Here is a 25,675-nt window from a genome sequence, read left to right on the forward strand (position 1 = left end):
ACTAATAAACTATTGAACTTATAGATTTGATAGTTCATTACATTTGATAAGTGGCCTCGAAACCAGGTCTAATTCTATCCTACTAATAATTACTCTACTATGAACTACTCTATGCCCACTATTCTACGATAATTGACAAATTAACAATACTCAACTCTGTATCTACAATATCTCTGATAGAATTAATCAAAATTACGATAGTGATCACTTGACTTTCAAGCATACGGTATGTGGTTATAGAAGTGGATTCTGATTGAGAATGGTTATTGAGAATAGTTAGATTCCCTTCATTTGAATGGACGAATAGTTACAGACACACCGTATTTACGGTGTGTAAAAATTTGAAAGTTTTCTTTTAAAACTTTTGGTCTTGGTCATTAGTTTGTTTCCTATTGTGTTGATTCCATCAATGGATGAGGAATAACTTCTAATTTAAATGAAACTGAGGCTTTGTTGTATCAGAGCACTTCATCGTAGGTCAATTATCATGCCTTATATCGCATATATGCAAACCTATGCACCTATGCAAATTTGCGTTGTATCGCACTTCAAATATTACTCATGAAAACTTCAAGAATTATTTTGGACAATAATACACAATTTTGGATAATTAGTATACACCTAACTTCAATTTTTGTGCCAGTTCTTCCCCTTGAAATAATTAGTGAATCAATCAATCATTGTTGTTCAATTTGGGGAGTCCGGTATAACAGAATTTTAAATTATGAATAACTCAGTAATGCATGATCACTGATCTATAATTCAATACAATTCACTACTAAGAAACTACATGAAATTTTGCAAAATTATTTTTATGATTAAAATCTATATATTCTAATCCCGTTTGCATTGTGTACCTTGGCAAAATACTACTCTGTTTGAAAATGCTACAAATATTGCATGAATCATTCAAAATAATCATAAATTCGGATTAGATACTTAATCCAGTCGGAAAATAAATTGAAAAATATTAATCAATTACTAAAGTTATCAAATATATGTACTATATATATAAATAAGGTATAAATAGCTACACTAAAAAGGTATATGAATATTACAAATAATTTATTAATATTCGGAGACTAACCTTTCGGAAGGGCAGGTCCCCCCTGGACAGGATGATGGAGGGGTCGCAGTTCTCGTACCCCCTGTCATGACCGATGCGTCGCAGTTTGCGCCTAGGGTTGGTGGTTCGGAAGGGCACATTCTCGTATAGTGACGTAATCGCCACCGGCTGGTATTTAGGGTCGTCCGGCGTTTTCGCTGTTAGCTCCTGTTCACACAATTACAATTTCGTTTCAATTTTGAATTTGAATTTTATACTACAGGAAAGGGTTTGAAGGGGGGATAGATGTTTCGTTTCAATTTGCTCGGTTAGTTTGTTGGTTTTAAGGTTTCAAAAGAATTTCTTTTCAGAAGGTTTTCTAGAGATTCAAAGATTTTTTAAAACATTCATAGATTTTTTCTGTCCAAGATCAATAAGAGATGACGCGAAAGAAGACGGGGTTTGCCTGATAGCTCCTTCCTGTTTACAATTTTAATTTTTATTCTGAATTGAAATTCAATTAGATTTTAGAATGATTACAAGAGGGAGTTTGGAGAGTGAATAGATTCGTAAACAGGGGATTAAATATTTTTCTGAATTTAAATTAATCAAGTTAATTTTAAGTTGGTATAACAAGAGGAGGAGTTTCAAGGAAAAATGGGTTTTACCCATTTATTTATTTATGCACAACATTTTAATTTTGATAACATTTAATTTATTTATTAGGCTAGCACAAACAATACAACGATCGGAAAAGAAAAAACAGGCTATTGCCCAAAACTTCTTCAATTTCCTAATTTAGTTTCAAATTGTCGATAAATTATATGTAGGTTTATTTTGAATGGGGAGTTAGTTGTTTAGGGAAATTACTGAAGGGAGATTTACAAAGTTTAGACTCAATAATGGGTTCAGAGGAGAATGAATGCTACCTTATTCATAGGATTGGTTTGTTTTATTACATATTATGATGATTAAATAGATGAGGGATTACTTGAAAAGCTCCTGTCTGTTATTGAAATAACTGATATATCAGGATTAAATTACTCTACAAACGAATGCATTTATATACAACTATATTAAAGCCGGGAAAAGGTTGCCCTAAATTGCACAATATTAAAACAGATTGAGTTAGAGATAGAGGTTTACCTCTTTCTCGAGATCCAAAATCATTCAGACTGGATAGGCTATAAACTATTTTTTAGATCAGGAGATAATGTTGTGATGAATGGGAGAAATCTTGATACTACATTACATTTATTTGAAGTTAGATTTATTGGAGTGAACTAACAAATGCAATATTGAAGGAGAGGAAAAGGCGATCCCCCAGACCGGTTAGTATTATTTCTAGACTTCATCACATCAATATACCAATGATAATAAGTCTGAAAGTATGGAAGTGCAGGCACCAAAGATAATCTTCCACATGACACAGAGTATTGGAAAATATACTCAAATGTATGAGAGCAGCGAGATTTACAACGCAAAATATGGATAAATAGATGAAAAGAATGTGTTTTACAATATGATAGAAGTGATTATTTACATTAAAGAAGTGAATAGTAAATATTTTACAAACTGGAACCACGGATGAGCCGCTGGAAGCAAAAGGTAAATTTCACAAGGAAGTATCACTCGATCTTCGAGCACAATCACAACCCCGCAATCACACACACTCAAGGAGAAACAAAGCTGAAGATTGCATAGTCAAGCCCGGGTTTGAGTGATGAGATGGATATCTCTGAGAGATGATGAACTTACATTTTGAGGTTCAACGGAGAACGATTTGACTTTATTGGAAGTTATTAGTGCCGTCCAACCGTATTCGAGCAATCACCCTTATAGCGGGAGCAATAAAACTCGCCACTTGTTCAGTGATAGGATACGAGTAATCTCAGTTATTGCTTGATCTCCTAGCAAGAAAAATGTTTAAGATTGATTGTTCAGATTCAGGTTGAAAAAATAATTGTACATAAAATAAAATTTGTTGTTTCAATCAAACTATTATAATAATTATTGTTGCCAGGAATTCCCACGGGGGGTGCTCAAAAACAAAATCTGACGGTGGGGGTCCCAAAAAGGTCACGATGTCATTGGTTTTAGAGGGGGATGGGCAACCCTATTGTAAAAAATAATAATCATGAATCAGATCAAAGGATTTTAAGCTTTTATACTTCAATATAAAAGTATCCGAATTAACTGGGACCGGCCTCATTAGGTGAATCAGGTTAATTGAATATTCGGATAGTTGGAGTTTTCACGAAAACACGGGAAATTTTGAGAAACTCACCATTAAATATACTATTTACTCTTATCTAAATTTCGCAGAAATTTTTCTTCTAAAAGTGATTCGAATCTTCTGTAATAATTGGCAATTCGCATAATCGGAGTTCGGATAATCGGAGTTCGGATAATTGGAATTCTACTGTAGCCTACATTACTGCATACGATTAGAAACTAATTCATTACTTGGATCGGTATGGTTAGGTTACGTTACTTTATGTTGGGTTAGATATCAATTATTATTAACTGAGAGAACAAAATAAAAAAATAATTGCATAGGAACTGAAACTACTGTATTATTTGGATATGTATAGTTAGATTGGGTTAGATTAGGTTGGTTTAAGTTAGGTTAGGTATTTTGAAAATGTAAAATGTGAAATGGTTTGTAAAATGTGAAAACAATATACTACATTACTACATCCCACAAAACTAAAACAACTGTATTATTTGGATATCGATATGGTTTGCCTACCTTATCATCGATGTTGACACTCCGCCTCAACCTCATGTCAACATACTGGTCGGCGGACTTGCCGCGCCTGAGCTGCTTGCCGGCAGCAGCCATGGCAGCGGCTGCATGCAGCTCGTCCAGGTCGCCATGACTACGTACTCCGCTGCGTGCCATGAACAGGTACTCGTAGGCCCCCCCAGTCACGCTACCGCCCCCGCCTCTGCCCTCCCCGATGTCACCGCCCCCCGAGTCCATAGACACCGACATGAGGGGGGTCAGGTGGGTGGGCGACACTGACAGGTTGCGGCGGGGCGGTTTCTTGGGCGGCGTTGGCTGCAAAATACAAAAAAAATGTCAATATCATGGAGATGCAAAAACTTTTCCTCTCAAAATGTTCAATACTTTCAACTGATTTCTCGTTTGTTTTTTGGAATTATATATACTGAATATATATCAGTAATTGAATGGCTTCCCGGAAAAATGTTACAAGCACCAAAATTTTAATACTCGATTTTTTTTATGGAAGAACGTTCCTCGTTCTATTGCCTATCATGCTTATCATTGCTTATCAACATTTATTCATATAATATTTTTAATATGTATTTTTCTCAAATTTAGTTTAATATAATATTAATTTTCATAATTTAGTTTATCGATTTTAAATTCAGCGAATTACGCCAGGCCCTTACAAACACAGGCTGGAGCCTACATGTGAGTCTCTCACAACGTAAGGGTGTATATAAATGTACTGTAACTGTACTGTATTACTTGTGAGAAAATTCGTAAATTGTGAGAATAAATTGATTTGATTTTATGTAGTAACATCTATTGATAAATTTTATAACTTTTACAGTAGTTATTGGTAGGAGAAGTTGTTAAAATACTTTTAAAATATCCAAAAAATTAACGTTCAAACGTTTGTTTTAGTTCTTGTAACATTTGAGAAATTGCGCTTGTAACGTTTTTCCGGGGAGCCATTCCATTGTGGAAAATGAGAATTATTAGAACTGCAAAATACAAAAAATTATGAAAGCATTGAAACATCATGGATATGTGAAAAATGTTCTTCCCAAAATTTTCAATACTTGTTTTTTTGGGTTTACCAATCGAAATTTAGGAGGAGGTGAAGGAGGAGGAGGAGGAGGAGGAGGAGGAGGAGGAGAAGAAAGAGGTGAAGCGGTAGAGGATGATGAGGAGGAGAAGGAGGATATTAAGAAGTGGGAGAAGGAGAAGGAGGAGGGGAGTAAAGAGGAAGAGCAAGGTGGATGGTAAAAAATGAGTTTTCACTTGAGCTCATCAAAACCAATTCAAATGCTATTGAAAACCACGAGCTTACCGATATTTTACTGCCCCCAGTAGGCGTCATGGGCAGATAGATATCGCGAGGCGAGGGCGAAGGGGAGGGACCCGTACTGGAGGCGGTGGAGGAGACACTCATCTGATCCAAGTCGCGGTGATTGCGGGGGCAACTCAGCTCGTTGCCCGACAGATAGCTAGAGTCCATCAGCGACTTAGATAGGCCACTGTTGTTGTTGTCTGACATACTGCAACACAGAATACAAAATAATTAAATTTCAACTAAAAAGTGAAAGTACATTTCCTATGGCCTGAATATACAGCGTATTCCACGAAAGGTGTAACAACTGTAGACCATACATTCTACATAAAATTTGCAACAAAAAATATTCAGTGAAAATTTATTATATCGATCTTTGTTTTCTAGGTATATCGATTTCTCGATATTTTTGGAAAACGTCAATTACTAGAAAGCCATCAATAAAAACTATTTCCAAGGATATGGTTAGAAACAGGAAGAAATTTCCAATAAGATTTCTATAATTTGTTCCTTTATTTGACGTTCTTGAACTCTCTATGAGCTCTCAAGGTTAAATAGAATGCATTCGTCGATTTCAAAGCCAAATTCCAAACTGTTTGAACGCTCATAAAAAGTTCAAAAACGCCAAACAAAGTCACTAATTATATGAATCTTATAGGAAATTTCTTCCTCTTTCCCACCATTTCCTTACAATTGCATTTTGACTGATAATTTTCTAGTTATTGACGTTTTTCAAAAATATCGGAAAGTTTATATATCTTGAAAACTGAGGTTGAAATAAGAAAATTTCACTGAACATTTTTTGTTGCAAATCTCATGTGGAATCTATGGTCTTTGGCTGTTACACCTTTCATGGGACACCCTGTATCATTAAAGCCTCCCCCCCCCCCAGGCGGCACTTTGCCATGGGGTAAAAATGCCTACAATGATGTGCTTTGTATACTGGATTTTTTTATGAATAATTGAATGAAGGCCATTCATTTATAATATTAGAACCTTCATTTGGCCTCATAGACATCTCACTCAAGCCGTGACCGATAGTTTAACGTGTCCATTCGATAGCACGGGAGTTACCTGGTTGAAAAATGTTGTTCTTCCAGCCACTGCAACTGACCAACTCACCTCTCTTGATTTAAATAACGTAATGTAATATGCTGTTCAATGCAGTTCCACCTACTATAACCAATCCAACTCTGTTATTTCATGTATACTCACCCTTTGTTACTATTACTCTTGTTACTATTGTGTGTAAATGTGTAAATAATGCATTGAAGCGGTTATGGAACATATTAGTGATAGAAAATGAGCATTTTGTAGTGATTTGTTCAATTTGCAGCTATACTTATCAGCTTTCATAACAAATTTGTAAAATGAATAAAGCCAAAATTGTTAACCACAAAATTGTGCTTATTAATTATAGAGAAATAACACATTACTCACTATCGTGCTCAAATTGTAGAATCTCTGTTCATTGCTGACGGTGAAGCCCAAAGGCGCTCTAGAGTTGTGCGTTAGTAATTATATGGATGATGATTGAGATTGAGTAGATGTATAACTTTGGAACTTTGGGAGGATGTCGAGCAATCGGGAAGCGGTTTTATCTTCTGCTATCTTCTCTCTATGATGATATTAACAAGTACTACTGACCCATCCAACACGGTGTAGCAGGCACATGGATCTCAATTTATATAGTCAATGATGACTGATGATGATGATTGTTATTATTAGCGTATGGCTTTCAATGGTGGGAGACCCAAGGGGATGTTCCACCTTGCTGTATATAGTCCAAAGTTCCCTAATGGGAAACAGTTGGAAACCGGACACTAAAGTTATAGTGAGCACAATACATTAAATTTACACTTTTCATTTATTATGATAATAATGAGAGACGAATGGGAGCACAGCAATGGGCGGGTTCTGAACAACTGATACGATTGATATCAATCAATATTTTTATGAAGAATGCATGATTTTTTTTTTATTTACAAACAATGAGATTCTATTCTTTTCCTACAGTTACGTTGAAAAGTGGCCATTGCTGCACTGATTACAGAACGCAAAGAATCACTTTTCCGCTCTAGTGCGGGAAAAATTTTTCTGCACTCCAGATTTGCAACATGGCAACGCAAAATATTTAGTAGGTTATATGGAGCAACAGTGCAGCAAAATCAAAATGAAGTTGGTAACAGTGACTGGGCTGCTATAGTGAGCAGACGTGCAACGAAGCACAACGCGCTAATTATTACATTATATATTATAACCAAGGACAACGAGGACTTTAGGATTTTAGGATTAAGGTTTTTATCAATAATAAAATTACACAGAAAAACATTTGATGCATTTCAGGCAATTTTACCCATAATTACCCACTTTTCATATTCAATGGTAACTGTAGGAAAAACTTAATGTGAAATACGTGCGCAAAGTTCCTCTGCTGCACTCAAGAAACCATTCCGCCCGAGCCGTAAACGTTTCTTTCGGTGCAGCAAACTGTCACTTTGCGCACTAGTTGCACAAATAACTATTTTGGTCTTGTCGAATATGTATATTCAATAAGTTTTGAACACTCCATGAATATGCAACTTAGTGTCTCAAATGAATAGAATTTCTAGTTTCAAGTTGGAATAAATTGAGACATCACAGCCACAGCCATCTATTAAACCATCTACTTAGCAGAGTTCACGATTAAAAGCCAACAAAAACTTGTATGGAATATGCAAGCTATTTGTCTACTGTGCTCGCTCTGAACTTTGCAGTGGCATCATACAAAATTCATTCTGTTAGATTTTCATCACCATCCACAACTCTAGAAAAACTCAACATTGATTACAACTTGGCACACACAGAAAAACTTTGATATGTGCTTTGCAAGCAGCGTGCTGACTTCTTGTAAGCACAGGGCATTCAATTAGCAAGTTACCGCTTGCAATTTACATGGCAAACTGAATACCAACAGCAGGTTTTAAGTTGGTTATTAAAGCACGGCGTGATTCTGGATGGGAGTACTGTTGAATAATGCACAATTAACAATGTTCAAGTATCAACAAACAAAATGGCTCAACAAAAACGGAAGCCACAAAAAATTAGAAATGGCGCTCAACATTGAGGTTAGGTTACTTTGCGTCACTCATCTTGCGAAGTGAATTCAGTTGGAGCGTTTCAACAACTTCTGATTAACGTTGACTCGAAATTAAAACAAAGCTTGCACCCATTTCCTCCCCTCCTTTACTGCCACCTTAAAACCGATGCAGGCAAGCGTCACTAAATCTAAAAATCTACACTGAAACTTTTCCCACCAAAGTTAAACTCTTTCCCGCGCTTTCCTGAGTACTGTGTACTGACTCCTTCCCGCGCTATTTTCTAACCTCACTTTCTGTCTTTTTCCCGCGCTACTTCAGAGTTAGCTTCCATCTTCATCCAACATTCACTCATTCTTCTCAGTCAATCCTTTCTATCTTTCCATGTGCTTTTCTGTGCTCAAACTCATTTCCATGCTGTCTTCAAATCTTATAAATATTGTCATATTATCTTGCTACTTCTTAAGCATTCATGTCAACAATATTCCAACTCCATCTATATTGTTTACTGTTTCTTCTCTTTCACTCCATATATACCTTCTTCTCTGATGATTTTTTTCTATCTATATCTATATCCATAATATACATAATTCTGAAACTTTCCTTATTATATTTTCCTATACTCTTCTTTGAATTCTCTCTCTCTAAATATATTTTCTTGTGATACCTATATCTCAAATTGTAATACCAACTTTTATCTGATCTCATATTTAAACTTTAGTATCGCTATCTCCTTGGCTATGTCAATCTCACTCCCTCATTCTCTCTCTCTCTCTCTCACTCTCTCTCTCTAGCTATCTCTAGCTTACATTATCTCTCTCCTTGGATCCTTCCCTTATCTCTCCTCAACTCTCTCCCCTCTTCTTCTTCACCCTTTCTCTCTCTCATCTATGATTTCAATACTTCACATCTTTCTCACCTTTTTTTTCTAATCTTACTCCTTTTCATTAACCTAAAAAACATATCTCTCTTTCCTAAAACCAATTTCCATATTTCTCCCACGCTTCTTTCCTATCACACTACCTCTTTTCCCGCGCTTTTTCTAACCATACTTCCCAACTTTTTCCGCTCTTCTTCCTAGTCGTATTTCCCATTTTATCCTAGTTTTCCCTCGTTTCCTCCATTTTCATCTCACTACCAACCTCTCATCCTTTGGTAGAGAGTTAGTGGGACGGATATTTTTAATATTCTTTCCAAAGAATGGACATTGATATGTCCAAAGATCCGCCAATTTATGTAGATGCATAACAATATAATTATCTATAGTTATTATATTACAAATTGCTTTTTCATATCATATAAAGTCCAATGATTATTTTCTTAGTCTATATTATGTAAATTCATCTATAATTTTGCTGTACTTAAGCTATTGTATATAAGTGTATGAGCCAGTATATATTGTAATCTACATAAATAAAGTACTCAATCAATCAATCCTTCTTCCCTCCATCTCTTTCCCATTCATTTTCTCTTTCCACATTTTTCTAACCTAACTTCTCATCTCTTTTCCCAGCCTCACATACTACAGTACTTCCTAATCCATCCCACCTCCCAAGCTGATCCCAACCTCCAACTTCCCAATGCACATTTTATTAAAATACAAAATACACTTTTCTCCCATCCAAGGCTCAACTTTTTCTAACAGATCCAAAGTAGGCTGAAGCTTGAACACTGTCAGCATTCCTTATAATAAAACATCACCGCTTCCCATTCAACCAGTGCTGACAGTTTCAAATGAATCTCCCGTCCGCGAAAAACGGAATGTCAATGTTTGTGGACTTGCTTCAATTCTCCTCCTCTCCTCTCACTTCTCCTTCTCTTCCACCCTCCTACTTCCCCCCTTATTTCTCTTCCCAGTTTCTCTATCACTCTATTTCCCCGGCCTCTCCCTCAAACTAAAGCATCCCCTAAAAAGAACCTCGCCGACACTATGTATGCTTTCTAAATGAGAAAGTTTACCGGCACTGAAAAACAACAAGAAGCCAACCTTCATTAAAGCATATGCAAACACTCCAAGCCTCCCCTAGTTGCACCCCCTAAACCACCCTCCCCAACCCTTATAAAACTGCCTACGTTCATTGCTCGTCTGCAAATAATTCAAACTCTGTTCTAATTATAAGAATATTTCGTCCAAGTTCCAGCCTGTATTTTTGCAGAAATAGAAATAGTACTGGAAACTGTAGGAAATTTAATACGAGTTTGATTTGAAACTTGATTGTAGTTTATAAGAGAGAAAGAGAATGCAATATTCTGGGATGATCATTAACATAGATAATTGACATGCATCAGCCTGTAAAACAAAATGAGTCTGATATTCAATTGATTTGAAGAGGTGTGTACCACTAATAGGAGTATGTGATATGAGCTGGGATGTGTTGTCATTGGATGATAACTCTACAATGCATCTATTTTAGTGAATTAAGTTCTACATTGGAATAAGATAAACAGCAGATAATAATAATTCGAATTTCAACTGTTTCAGATACCAACACTCAGTTAAATAGGAAATACTTTTGGGACGTATTATTTAAACACATTTTTACTATCTACTTTCAACACTTGTTTGTTTTAATAAAGATATAAAAATATCATAGAGAAACGATAGCATAAGTAGATGGTATGGGTAGATGGATATCTCATGGTATAGGGCGTTTATGTCGCAACTTCTACTGTTATCCCAAGCCGATAGTTCAGGTAGTTCTTTCCTATGCAGCTGTGTGACGCTGGTAGTCTCTCAAATTGTGCCGTTCATACACTATCACCCCAACATAACAGTAAAAATTGACAATAATCGACAGTAATCGGCTTGAGATAACAGTAAAAGTTGCGACATAAATTCCCTATACCATGGGATATCTACTTAAGCTATTGTTTCTCTATGCTAATATATAGATAAGTTTAAGATCAGTTATAAGTCTTGATAAGATATTTATTTACAGGGGTGCACAGGGGGTCAACAGTGTTGAGAAATCGTTGGAAATGAAGGGGTTGTAGAAGCTGATTTTTTTATAAATTTATAGGAGGGGGGGTGCGTTCATTTAAAGCAAACTGCTGAATCATTTTAGTTTTTAGTTTTTAGTTTCATTTTAGTTTTGAATCATTTTAGTTTTTCTTTAAATTGAGCATGCGGCCCTAGATTGTACTATTTTTTTTAATATATCTGAATTTATAAATCTATATCATATATTACATGAATGGATATCAAAATAGCATTTGCATCAAACTTATAGATTATATCTAAAAAATACTTTAAATGAAAAATATTATAATTTTTAATTTGTTGCAGAACTCACATGGAGATAGCAGACGACGCTGACACCCTCCGATGCCAGTGTGTGGGTGAGTGAGAGGGGGGCCCCCCGGGGGGCATGCGGACATTCTCGTAGGGGGAGCCGAGCGAGGGCACCGGAATGGGCGGCAGACTCGAGTCACAGCGAAGCAGCTCGTCGTCGCTCATGTCTCCGCCGCTCAAAGCTGCTTTGTGCCCTGCAAAAACAAAAATATTCAGTAAATTAAAAATATTTTTTATACAGAGAAAAGTGTAAAGAATAGAAGGAAAAGTGTAATCCCAATTAAAAAGTATAAAGAAAAAGATATTGTCAGATTGCCAGTTGACTTAGTTTATCCAAACTAGTTTCTATGCTCAGGGCATCATCTTCAGTGGTATTTTTGTGTTGAGCATAAATACTTTTCATCATCTTTAGTAGTAGGTAATCATCTTTCAGTCTAAATGGACTAGCAAATGATGGCGGTCAGACAAACTTATGTTCTCCTGGCCGAAAACTACACAACATCTCAAAGAATTGAAAATAATATACTGTAGTGTATACTGTATAATTTGTAGACATTTGAGACTCATGAGCTTTATATGATGATGTGTTGTGTATCTGCCATACGCTAAATATAAAAATATTTCAGTCTATAGCGAGCTATTCACGAAGTTAAGACATCCAAGTAGTCACGGAGTTGGAGTGTATGCGTTGTAAGTCGGAGCTTGGGAAGTAAAAACGATCCTACTGATAGTTCTACTACTTTGGGAAAGAAATCGGACCTGTAGACAGAGATAACACCACTGAAGATGACACCCTCAGCGTTGAAACTTATTTGGATAGAATAAATAGCATGTGGAACTAAGAACATCTTATTCACGTATCTCACCTTAATATGAAGGAATACCACAACATTTCTGTGTCTGGTGTAAAATTTAAAAAAACTCATACAATATAACAATTGAAAAGTATATACTTTTGGCTTGATACATTTAAATTACAGTTGGAAAAAAGTCAATGGTTCATTTCTAATTGAGTACTCCACTACCAGGGCAATCCATGTACTGGAGTGGTTTTCAACATGTTTCTGTGTGGAAGGAACATGATTCCAACATTTTTCGTTCTTCGCATCGGAACTCTTTTGTGGCAGGTACTCTGTACCGACGGGAGATGTGAAATTTGGTGCATTCCAAACACTTTTCCAGAACAGATCAACTTCGGCAAACGTTCAACAGATAGAAAATTTCACCTTGAAGTCTTTTGAATAAAGAATAACAAGGTCTTTTTGTATCTACTGAGAATTATGAAATTTGAAAAATAATAGTGAAACATCTAGGAGATTTAAAATTCGGGCTTCGAGGTCAAAAATTAAACAATTGAGGGAGCTGAATTCAAAAGATTATCGTTCTCTTGGAATTCACCTGTCAAATATTGACGCCACAGACAAGTAAACGAGCTTAATAAATTCGCAGTTCTATTATTATTTATTCATTTATGGCTTTTATCGGTAGAGAGATCCTTTTGGATGTTCTGCCTTGCCGTATTAATCAATGTCATTTCCTATTCACATTCAAGTTTATAGATTAAAATATTATAATATCGGGGCACCGAGCTCCGCTTTGGAGTACAAAAGCATATAAAATTTATTACGAAAGAAGAAATTATAATATATTTATAGTTCATACAGAAAGGTTCTATCTAATCACAGAGGATTGAGATCAATTCCCAGAGGAATGCAAAAATTTCTCTCACAAAAGCATGTTGAATTTTAACCCTGAGTAATTTCACGTGGACCAAAACAGAGAAGACCATTTCAAAAAGATAGCTTATCTGATTGGTTCTACTGGAATTAATCACAATTAAAACTTAACCGGCTTTTGTACAACCGGCACTAAGTACCTGATTGAATGATTACAAAAGTTCAACAGCTGAGTCATAATTTTGTTTCAGTCCCACACACATGCACTCGCTCTCTCACTTCCATCATCAACAGACGACGAAATTAACAGGTGTTTTTCCAGGGATGAATAAATCCTTTTAACGTCCTTCAGCGAGTTTTCCCAGGGATGAGACCTAGTGTAATCGAATTTTTATATTATAAACCTACTATGTTCTGAGTTTCATGAGAATCGTTAGAGCCGTTTTCGAGATCTGGTGTAATACAAACATATAAACATCTAAATATATAAACAGAAATTGCTCGTTTAATAGTATAGGATAAGGTTCTTCAAGTTTTATCACTAAAACTTTACACTTTCACTACCCGAGTTTTTATTTCATATAGTTCAATATTAAGAAAACTTGATACCTATTAGAGTTTTAGTAAGTACCCGTGCTTCACATCATAACTCTTTTGTGGCTGGTACTCTGTACCGATGATCGTGAACGGGAGATTTGAACAGATAAACTTGTCCTATCGCCCCTTATTATGTAGGAAATAATAGCATACTTTGTTATTTTTGTTTAAAATCTTGGGAAGATGAATGTTTCTTTATTGGATCCTCAATTTCTGGAAATCATTCACTCACTTGAAATCATATTTGCTGATGACATGCTACCTTCTTTCATTGTCTCAACTCACTCGAAATCATATTGCAAATGGCATGCCACCTTTCTTATTGTGTCAACTTACTTGAAATCATGTTGCTGATGGCATGCGGCGCGGTGTGCGGCGGAAACTGTCGCAACAGGTCCTGCACAGTGTGATGGTGCTGGTCGCGCAGACGCAGATCGACGCCCGCCTGCAGCAGGACGCGTGCCACCTCTGTCTTGCCGCACAGTGCCGCCTCGTGCAGCGCTGTGCCGCCGAACGACACTGCGTTCACATCCATGCCGGCTGCCAGCAGAGTCTCCACCACCGCTCTGTCAACACACAATCAGAAGAAAATTGGTTATAAACGAGGAAGAAATTATTTATAACATGTGTCTTAAGACAGTATAAATATAACGCTCATGAGTTCTAATAGGAATATTATTGATATTTCCTTGGCGGAGCTGACTGGAAACTCTCCAATGGACTCACAAACGTCTCCTCCTTCTTCTTCTTCTCCAACTCCTTCTCCTCGTCCTTCTTCCCCCCTTCTTCTCATCCTTCTCCTCGTCGTTCTTCCCCTCCTCCTTCTTCTCCTCCTCCTCCTGGTCGTGTGTTAATGGGGAGGATATTTTATATCCTTCTTAGAGAATCGACAATTATTTGTTGAAACACCGCCGATTTATGAAGTTACATCATTATTATATTATCGTTATTCTTATTGCATTCAATCTTTATTCTCATCGTTTAATTATTTATACTTTTTAAAATTCGTTGAATAATTAGCATTACCGTCATTTAATGTAAATTAGTGTATAAGCCAGTAAATATTGTAACATACATAAATAAAGAAATCTAATCTAATCTAATCTTTTTCTTCCCTCTCATCATACTCCTCCGCCTCCTTTTCTTCCCTCTCCTCCTTCTTCTCTTTCTTCTCCTTTTTCTCTTCCTCACCCTCTGGAAATTTCAACCTGGTGCTCTGACTAGAATTATTCTTTGGATTCCTGTGTATGGTACCGCAGATGTGTTTTGGGAGCGATGGATATTATTGATAGTATCTCTAGAAAGAATGCTAGAACTGTTTCCTATGATTGGATTCACTTTAAATTGTCAGCATTAATTGAGGGGAAAGCTTAGCTTTTATTTTATTGAAGAATGCTGGTAAAGAGAATCTCACTGTAGCAGGGTTTTGAGAACCTCTCTGCAACATCAATAGGTATAATAATGCTTACAAGAATAAAATTGATTTCTTAGTGAGATTCAGTTTAAACTGTTAGCAATTTTAAAAAATACAACAACGCTTTCCATTCAACCAATTCTAACAGTTTGAAATTCTCTCCCCACTATAGCAGTGGCTCAAAAACCGCTCAGAAACACAAACGGAATTAATTTTAAAGACACAATCATCGGCAAAGAACTATATTCAATCAGAAGACGGAATGAAACTATTTTTTGTGACATCCACAGAACACTCATCTAAATAAACAGCTAAACGTGAACAACTTTTCTCTATTTGGGCTCTATAAAATCAAGGAAAGTTTGATATTTATCCAAATTTTCCTTTGATTTACATATTTCAAATAAAAATCAGCTGTGAAAAACATCTTTCTATCCTAGAAGAAGGCCAGAGATCATGTGTATATTTTTGTATCCGGTTTGGCAGAATAAATATCTTCCATTGTAGAATGCGGGCAATATAGAGTGGAATGTCTTAGTAGCAAAGACTCGTTTTTATTGATTTATTTGGCTCACTATTCTTAATTTCTTAGTACTTAGCAGAGGACTCCACCTCGCATAATAGTCACAACTCCTAGCATCTCATCCCACAGCAGCCATGCATTGATATCTCACTCTCTGTCACACATGTATTCCTTGCCAGTGGCAAATAAACAGGAGGCCAGTGTAATATTTCCCATATTGGGAAATGCATTTGCCGAGCTATTCATATATGAGTGTGGCATTGGCAGCATATGGACAGAGTGAATTGTTGATACAGTTGTTGCTGAGTGATGGATGGATAGCCGACGAATTTCCAAGAGGAAATTGAATGATACTCAGTGTTGCAACGGCTGACTATTTGACCGTCACAATGATACGATATCCACCGCAATACCTTTGTCCGGTAATGGGTTTTGAGGAAGAAGTAGGGATTTTTTTTCTAGATTGAAGTCGAGATGTTTTTTGTTTGAGACTATTTTTGCAGGATATATTTTTGCATCAAATTTTTACTCTAGAATGACGAATTGCAGACTACATCAATGTGTAAAGTACAGAATATTTAATCACTGACTGGAGAATGCTTTCTTATCACATGGGATTCATTGTCAAAGGTCCAATATATTTTTGACGTAAAAATTTAATAGAGAAGACAATTGTTTAGAATATGATTTTTTACATGAAATTTAACTCCAATCTCGAAAAAATACCAACTTACCAATTTATTTGGTTTCAAGTACGGTAGTAATGCATCTCCTTATCATGTCAGGTAATAATTGTTTTCCTGATATTATAGGTACCCATGTAAGCCTCAGGCGTACGTGAGTGTTGAGGAGGATGACGATGATAATGATGAGGTACTCTTACACATATCTTGTAATCAAAGATTAGAACGCTTTTTATGAGTTGATTGATATTATACTGTGAGTTTTGTGTTCTGTTGATTTGAGATGGCCGTGTTGGAGTATATTCTATTGAAATGAGTGTGTTATTTTGTGTTGAATCGAATAGTATTGTTTGAAGCTGTATACAGTCTTACGCTATACGAACATCGCGCTCAAGGATATGATGACATTGGATGCACGTATGTGCAAGTGCACGCGAGACCATGCATGACAACGCACACTATGAGAAAAAAACACACATAGAAACACTCACACTGTACGCGTGAACATGCAAGTTGACAAGGTGTTCTGGTTGTTCCAGATTCTGTTTCTCATCTGCACGCGTGGTCATGCATGGTCTCGCGTGCACTTGCACATACGTGCATACCCTGAGTCAGTAAACAGCTTATGGTTTGTTGATTTGACATCAGTTGTGAGTGATGTTTCGAGTTGAGCTGCTTTTGCATTGTGTAGGTTGAGTTCATTCGTGTTGTAATGTACTTTATTGTATTCAGTTTCAAGTTCAACTAAATTGAATCCAAAGTTTTCTCTAGTGTGTGTTATTCTGAGGCGATTTGTATAATGTGTCGTTATTTCAAGTGAGAAATTCCAACAAGCAAGCATATTCTTCTGTGGAACAAATAAAGATTTCCAATAATCAAACTCAATATATTATCATAGAGAAACAATAGCGTTAGTAGATATCCCATAGTAGAGGGCGATTATGTCGCAACTTTTACTGTTATCCCAAGCCGATTACTGTGGATTATTGTCGATTTTTACTGTTTTGACCAGGTAATAGTGTATGAACAGCACAATATAAGAGACTGTCAGCGTCATAAAGCTTCACAGGAAAGAACTACGTGGACTCTCAGCTTGAGATAACAGTAAAAGTTGCGACATAAACGCCCTATACCATGGGATATCTACTTATGCTATTGTTTCTCTATGATATTATCTTGTAACACTACCGTAGCTATTTTTATTTTGTTGGATGGTTACATGAATTTGTTTCTTCCTTATTCTTATTCCTTGAGATAAGCTCGAGTTCGAATTACTTTCTACATGTAAATTTGCAAGTGAGACGAGCTCCTAATACAGTATGAAATCATTTTGACTAATAATTATTTGATTTATTTTATTTTATAACGAGTATTTGGGTGGCTAGTTGAAGTGATAACGCGCCGGTCTAATAATCAAGAGAAACCGAGTTAGAACCTCAACCGGGGCAACAGTTTTTGACCACAGCACAATCACATACATACATACGGCCACCCCGTCTTCAGGAGGAGACGATAAGCCGTAGGTCCCGACTACCTAAAAAGTAATCGTCATCTCTCATCATCATCCCTCTCACTCATTACTCACGCACAAGCCTAAGAGCTTATGTGGGCATCACCCTCAGTATTATTATTTAATCATGACGGATGGACACGTTAACCGTCGGTCCCGGCTGCCTGAAAAGCAGTCGTTAGGTCATGTCAGAGGCCCTGAAATTGATCAGTTGCGACCTGAAAACTCTGACACTAGACTCGCCAGCCAGGTCATTCGATATTATTATTATTATTATTATTTAATCTTTTTAATTGATTTACATCTATCTATAAATTGATTTATATAATATCAAGGAGAATCGGAGGGGAAACCAAAGGAAACAGAGAACATTTGAAATAGACAAACTGACTGACAGAAGCAAATCAGATAAGACAGGGGGCGTATTCGATACTCGATACTCAATACTCGATACTGGAGAGCGGGCAAACCAGATGTCATTCAGATATATGCTGCCTAAATGCGAAACCAGTGAAGCAGACTGCTGTGTTATCAGGCAGTGCCATCTCAATCCATCCGCCAGCAGGCACAGCTAACAGGATATCGATGACATTCGCTCTCAAAACATGTACAACAGTGCAAGCAGTGCAGTGCACAGCCAATACGTCATACACGGTGACACGTGTCAAGTCAGGACGCTGTTTCCTATATTACAGACTACTACTGTACAGTATGTGGATTTATAATAATGCGCTGTATGAGGATAGTGTATGAAGATGAGAATTTTGTGGAGAGGGGTGATGAGGATGGTAATGGGGAGGAGGAGGAAGAGGAGATGGAGGAGGAGTAGGAGGAGAGAGGAGATGAAATACATGGAGAAAGAGGAGGAGAGAGGAGTTGAAATACATGGAGGAGGAGGGAGAAGATAGAAAAGATAAAGGAGGATGTGGAGAGAAAAAAAGCACGTAGAGGGGGAGGGGGAGGAGGAGGAGAAGGGTGAGGATGGGGAGAAGGTGAAGAAGATAGTAGTCAGGATGAAGAGGAGAAGTCGTGATGGAGAAGGTGGTGGAACCAGAGATGGAGGAGGAGGAGGGAGGAGATGGAGGAGGATGTGGAGAAAAAGAAGTAGGCAGAGGGGGAAGACGTGAAGGAGGAGGAGGAGGGAGAGGATGGGGAGTTGGTGAAGAAGATAGTAGTGAGGATGAAGAGGAGAAGTCGTGATGGAGAAGGTGGTGAAAGCAGAGATGGTGGAGGAGGAGGGAGGAGATGGAAGAGATGGGGGAGGATGTGGAGAAAAAGAAGTAGGTAGAGAGGGAAGATGTGAAGGAGGAGGAGGAGGAGGGAGAGGATAGGGAGATGATGAAGAAGATGGTAGAGATGATGAAGAGAAGTCGTGATGGAGAAGGTGGTGTAAGAAGAGATGGGATGGAGATGGAAGGAGGATGTGGTGAAAAAGAAGTAGGTAGAGGGAGAAGTCGTAGAGGAGGAAGAGGAGGAGGAGGAGGTGGAGGAGGAAGAGGAGGAGGAGGAGGAGGAGGGAAAGGATAGGGAGATGGTGAATACCAGAAAATGGTAGAGAGGATGAAGAGGAGAAGGTGGGGGAAGAAGCGAAGTAGAAGGTGGATTTGGAGAAAAAGATGAGGAAGACGAAGGGAGAAAAGGAGTTGATGGAGAATAAGATGTAGGAGGATTTAGAGGAGGGAGAAAATAATGAGGATAGGAAGGAGGGTTGGGTGGTGGAATAAAAGGTTGATAAGTGTAGAAAGAGGAGATGGAGGTGGATATAGAAGATGGAAAATAAGATGGAGGAAGAGGGATTTAGAAGAGGAAGAAAATAATAAGGATAGGAAGGAGGGTTGGTTGGGCGGTGGAATAAGAGTTTGATAGGAGTAGGAGGAAAGAACGAATAAAAGGATGTTGAAAACGTTTTGGAGGCGAAGAAGGAATACAAAAAGTAGATGGGGGTAAAAGAGAGACAATGAGGGAGAAGAGGTGGAAGGAGAGGGAGAAGAAGGACATCATTCCTCAATCAAACGGACGAAGAGAGATGTGTTGAGTAAATTTGACTGAAGTTGGAGTGATTAAGTTGAAGTGGAGGTGGTCATTAAGGAGGAGAAGAAGAAGATTGTGGAATAGGAGAGGGAAGTTTCATGGAAAAGACAAGAAGGTTGAGTAAGGGGAGGCTGTGAGAGAAAAAATAAGAGCACGAAGAAAGAGAGAAAAATATGAGGGCGATAGTGGAAAAGAGGTGTTCAAAAGAAGAGAAGATGAAGGGGAAAATAGATTAGCAGAGTACAAAATAGATTGTACCTTCCTTACTATTGGGTAAAAGAGGACAAGTTACTCTGGTGAGCCCTATAATATTATAATTATGAGAAGAACGTGGAAACCGAATTATGCAAAATAAAATTCAATTAATCATCTTGTAGTTAGGTGGCTTGGATCTCAAGTTGTATAGAGAGAAATTCAGAAGTTGATATTTTTTCAATGAGAGAGATTTTGTGGACAAAAGAGTACTGCTTAGTGGAAAGGGAAAAAGCTCATTCTTTTCACATTTTCAACTGTCACCTTTTTCAATTCAACAATTATAATATTCATCTGCATCAAAAATCTTGAAAAGGTTCTACAACTCTCCATTATTCTACTATCAAGCTCTTTGATGAACACTGAAGAGTTAAACAATCGATTTGAGACTGACTTCGAAAGATCATAAAGTAGCAAAAACATTCACTTCCCTTTTTATAACATTTTAAAAACGCTTTTCCAAGTCATTTCCATTTCTGGAACAAATATACTCAACATAGCTTTAATGGGAATCAACTTGTGAATGAATTCCATATTCTTCCAATGAACCACCACTTATACATTTCCATTATCAAAACATTATTTTCTTAAAAATTATATAAATGATTCAGGCTATCCACTTTCCAATCAAGATATTTTTCTTATAATACCATTCTTTCTTATACATAAGATATCTCTTATTATTGACAGAATATGCGGTACCATTCAATCATTCCATCCTACCAAATCGCAGCACAACTGCTCAACTCTGAACAACACTGCTGTTTACACAAGCATTACACCAACATCCCACAATCATTAGTGTCTCACAGCATCTCTGAGGCATCTCACAAGAACATTCTTGCCACATACAAAGTGTCCATCATCAACAGAATTGTCCCATCTTGTTTATTTACACAAGGAAACGGGAGTTCTCCAAGGCAACAACATCGCTCCCATCATTTACATCTTCTTACTGCTACAATATTGGGCTCGGATGGCATAATGTATATTTGTGCGTTTGTTTGTTTGTTTGCCGACAAGAGTGTTTGTTGTTGTCTGTCGTCCGACAACCGTTTACACACAACTGGACAGAAGGCCCCACGTCGGGTGCCATCATATTCCACTCATACGTGATGCAATGCAAGCTGCAATCCTCATCTATCCACTTTGCGTGATACGTTTTGAATGCGCACATCTCATCTCAGCATGGTGCATTCATGTGGTATTTGCATATCACACACATGCACACACATACATACTCTCTCATATCACCATCTCTCACACTACCACCACTACTATATTCTCATGTTCAACATTCAAACCCTCCCAGTTATATATCCATTCTCTTGTTGAACATTCATACCCTTCCTGCTACAGGTGTGAACATATAATCTGCTCTTCTCAGTGAGATGCATTGTGATTTTAACAGCGCTTTTGACAGCCTCCCTCCGTCCTTAATTGACACACACGGTGACCATCTTTATATTGTGTTACCAAACTGAGTATGTTTGATGGCAGAGTCTAATCAAATACGTTGATTTGTTCAACTGTGTTGAGATTAGGGAATGGTTAGCTACTGTTTGTATGGGATGCTAAGGTGGAGATTATTGAGAGAATATGCAAGCGTGATGTTATCATGCTTGCAGTCTTCACAATATTGATTGTTCTCACACTGATAGAAAAGATTGATGATAGGAAAAGTTGATTGAAATTGATAACATGAGTTTTAAATGACTAAAGAGCACTTACAATAGCGAATCAACAATTTGCAGTTGAATGAATGAAAATGTTTTTATTCTCAAAAAGCAACATGTTAGAAACTTTTGAAATGTTAACTTTATAATTATTTCAAAGAATAGTACTCCTCACCAAGAACGAGTCTGTGTGTGAGGAAGTTTACAACATTACATTGAGGTTTTCTAATGATGTAGAATAAATATAACATTGCTGCACTTCATCTGTTTTTTTTTTTTTTGTTTTTTTTTTTTGTAATTATTTAGTAGAACTTTGATAAATTATGACAAAAATCAAGTAATTCAGCCTTTTGAATATATATTGTTTGCAGGTTTTCATGAGGGTTATCAATATTCATGTTTCGTTGTGTCTTTTGTCCCTCTCCCTCTCCTCCATAGCAACCCTCTGAGGGAGATAGAAGAGCTCAGTTCTACAGTGGATGCTGAGTGAATGGTGGGTATTTCTTTATTTTTTTCCGTGTATTCCTTCTGTCTTAGAATCTAATGCTAGACCAACTAGATATTTTAAATTAAAATAAGTGGACATCCATAATGAAATAATTAATCGTCCCCATCTGAATTATTCAGACCGCGACTATTATTCAGACCGCGACTACACAACGTCAATTCAATCATACAAATTTCCATTTTTTTAGGGCTGAAATAATGAATGGTGGAGACTTTCTTCTACTAGAAGAATTCGGCTCTACTCTTGTAATTTCTGCAGTAACCGTTTTTCCATTACATTGATCCTCATGAGTTCACAATTTGGATAAACTTCATCATTAGATTATTCCATGCATCTTGTGAAAAAATAGACATATTCCTAGTATACTTGCCATGCACTACAATAAATCAAACAATAAATGAATGAATCGGAGAGTAAACTGACAAATTTAAATATATATGTATCAAAAAAGGTACGATGAGAGAATGAAAGAAGTGTGGATGGATGTTACAATACATAGATGAACGAATCAACTAATTAACAAACAATAGTAACCATAAATGTATTATTTGAATAATGGATTGGAGATTGAAAGCAGCAAGATACACTTTTATGAATGAACTATGTTGATTTTACAATCGTTGAATCCTAACATTAGTATAAGCATTGATTGAATGATTCAGAATTAATAAAGAAACGAGGTTAATCAATCAACAATCATTAGATGGATGGTTTTAATGTAATGCATAGTATTCAATAATTAATTCAAGCTTAAGAGCAACCAAATACACCTTTAAAATGAATGTGTGAATGAAATGATGTACTTGACAATCAATATTGATTTTGGCATTATTAATAAATAAACGGACTAGGGAGAGAATAAATTGATGAATAATTTAAAAAAAATATTCAATATAAGAATTGAATCATAAGAACTCAGAAATGGAACAAATGTTAGAAATGATGAAGCCCAGAATGGAAGAATGAATTAATCAATTATATTATTATTAGCGTATGGCTTTCAATGGTGGGGAGACCCAAGGGTAGTTCCACCTCGCTGTATATAGTCCAAAGTTCCCTAATAGGAAACAGTTGGAATTAATTAATGAATTGAATGAGTCAATGAGTAAATAAAAGGATGAATGAATGAGTAAATAGAAGAATAAATTAATTAATGATTAAATAAAAAAATGGATAGAAGAATGAGTAAATATATGAGGAATAGGATGAATAAGTGAATAGAATGAATGTGTGTACTGACTTGTGGCCATTGCGGCTAGCGAGATGTAGAGGTGTGTGAGGGTGAGTGCAGCTACCTCTGCTCATGTAGGGCTCCACCAGCTCCGGGTGTGTCCTCACCAACAGGTCCACTGTTTCTAATCTGCAACAACACAATCAAAACAAAACTATTAAAACTACAGCAACAACTAGAATCGAAATTTATACAATTTATAACACCATAAAGGAAGTAAATACTTATACTTATTTAATCTGTGATAACACACAATAAACTAATTAAACTACTAGAATTGGAACTACAGCAACAACTAGAATTGGAATGTATACAATTGATAACAAAAAATGGAATTATCTAGTTTTTACAACTGGATGAAACTTTACATTTGAGAATGTAACAATCAATCTATGGAAATTTATAACATAGCCTATCTCTATGGTTTATTACATTTTGATATAATGCGACAAGTAGGGCCGGTTTCCGAGCTCGAGATTAAGCCAAGTTCTATACATTTTTAACAGAGAAAAGTAGAGTCAGAAAATTGGCTTTTCCAATTTAACAGCTATTTAGCCAGCTAAGTCTAGAACTTGGCTAAATCCCGAGCTCGGAAACCGGCTCTTAGGGTCGCTTTCTCCAAAATTGTTTCAACTATTGAACCCGTTTAATCAATGTAAGGTCGCATTTATTATGATGTGTTTCAATATTGAGTCATCTGATCGTTTAAAACTATAGTGAGTTCCACATTATAATGGTAGTATTTAATTAGCATTGGCGTTGCTATCACTGTCTATCATTGGACAAAGCAGATATCTCTGAAGAGGCTTCTAGCTCCGCAACGTTGTCAGCTCGTTTTTCAACGATGTGGAAATATAATTAACTAAAAAACATTCGATCTCAATTATGAAAATTTATTATTTTATCATTGAGAAATATAATTTCTTGACGAAAAAATCTAATTGATTATTTTTAAAAAGAATGAACAGTTAACATTACATCAGATATACCGGTGTCAGCTGTCCTCTATGCTTAGTAGAAGCATAGAGAAACGATAGAAATCAAATAAATCAAATCAAATCAAATTGGCTTTTATTTTGCATATAACAAAAATACAAGAAAAAACTTATAACTCAATAACATAACATAATTTTACAAACAGTGTATACTTTAGGCAGAACAAATTCTAAAAATATTATGCATCACAACCACTTAGGCCAGAGCCTGTGTGTGGTACATGGAGTCCGTTAAAATAGCCAATACTATTTAAATATAGGCCTAATAGCCTATATTGTTACTTAAAATAAGCATTTTATACTTATAGAGAGAATATACTTTATACTAGAGAATATACTAGAGAATATACTTTAAGAGAGAATATACTTTAGAGAATATACTATAAGAGAGAATACTATACTTTAAGAGAGAAGAATATTACAAAAGTATTAGAAACTAGAACAATATAAAACTACAGTACAACACATATCAGTGGAACAAAGAAACCATATATTGTCGCACTACAATAAACAACACAGCATATACTAGGGTAAGCGTAAAATCTATTTATATAAATTATAAAAACTGATCACGACTGACTGATTGACTCTCGCATTCATCAGCAAAAACCATAAAATTACCGTAATACTGTATTACTATAAACATCGTTTGCAATACAGCTTCCTTACAGATCGCAGATGCTCGCTATTCATTTTTATTTATTTTTTCATTGTTATTAACAAATTTAATATTTTGTTTTATTTTTTATTATTATTATTTTTATTATTATCATTACTATATGAGTAATTTTTCTTTTTTATGAAACGGAGCTGTGGGGCATCAGTTAATTAGTTATTGATAAATAGAATGAATTAGTTCTTCAATACCCTCCCTGCCAATCTCCTTCAACCAACCAGTAATAAGTTTTTTATAAATAAAAAGGGAATAATCCTCTACCCTTCTTAAGAAAGCCGGAATGTTTCGGAAAATGATGTGCGAAATGTAATGAGTGTTTGTAGTGGAGTGAGCCCCCACAAGTCTAGGTACTTCTATGCCCAAAGACTCCAACGACCGAGTACTATAGTTGTGAGCAACTCTCGTGAACATCTCTGCTCTAT

At 36.3% G+C, this 25,675-nt stretch overlaps 1 protein-coding gene across 1 annotated transcript in view; it reads right to left on the minus strand.

Annotated features, from left to right (window-relative positions):
* LOC111056515 (ankyrin repeat and SAM domain-containing protein 1A) overlaps positions 1 to 25,675 on the minus strand; it is a 128,200-nt gene that overhangs the window by 67,482 nt on the left and 35,043 nt on the right. Inside the window, 6 exon segments of the mRNA XM_039439129.1 lie at positions 1,088 to 1,273; positions 3,798 to 4,109; positions 5,113 to 5,320; positions 11,483 to 11,675; positions 14,091 to 14,320; positions 23,592 to 23,711. Coding sequence (XP_039295063.1) covers positions 1,088 to 1,273; positions 3,798 to 4,109; positions 5,113 to 5,320; positions 11,483 to 11,675; positions 14,091 to 14,320; positions 23,592 to 23,711 — 1,249 coding nt within the window.

The sequence above is a fragment of the Nilaparvata lugens genome, chromosome 12 (genome assembly GCF_014356525.2).
Source record: "Nilaparvata lugens isolate BPH chromosome 12, ASM1435652v1, whole genome shotgun sequence".
Classification (NCBI taxonomy): Eukaryota; Metazoa; Arthropoda; class Insecta; order Hemiptera; family Delphacidae; genus Nilaparvata; species Nilaparvata lugens.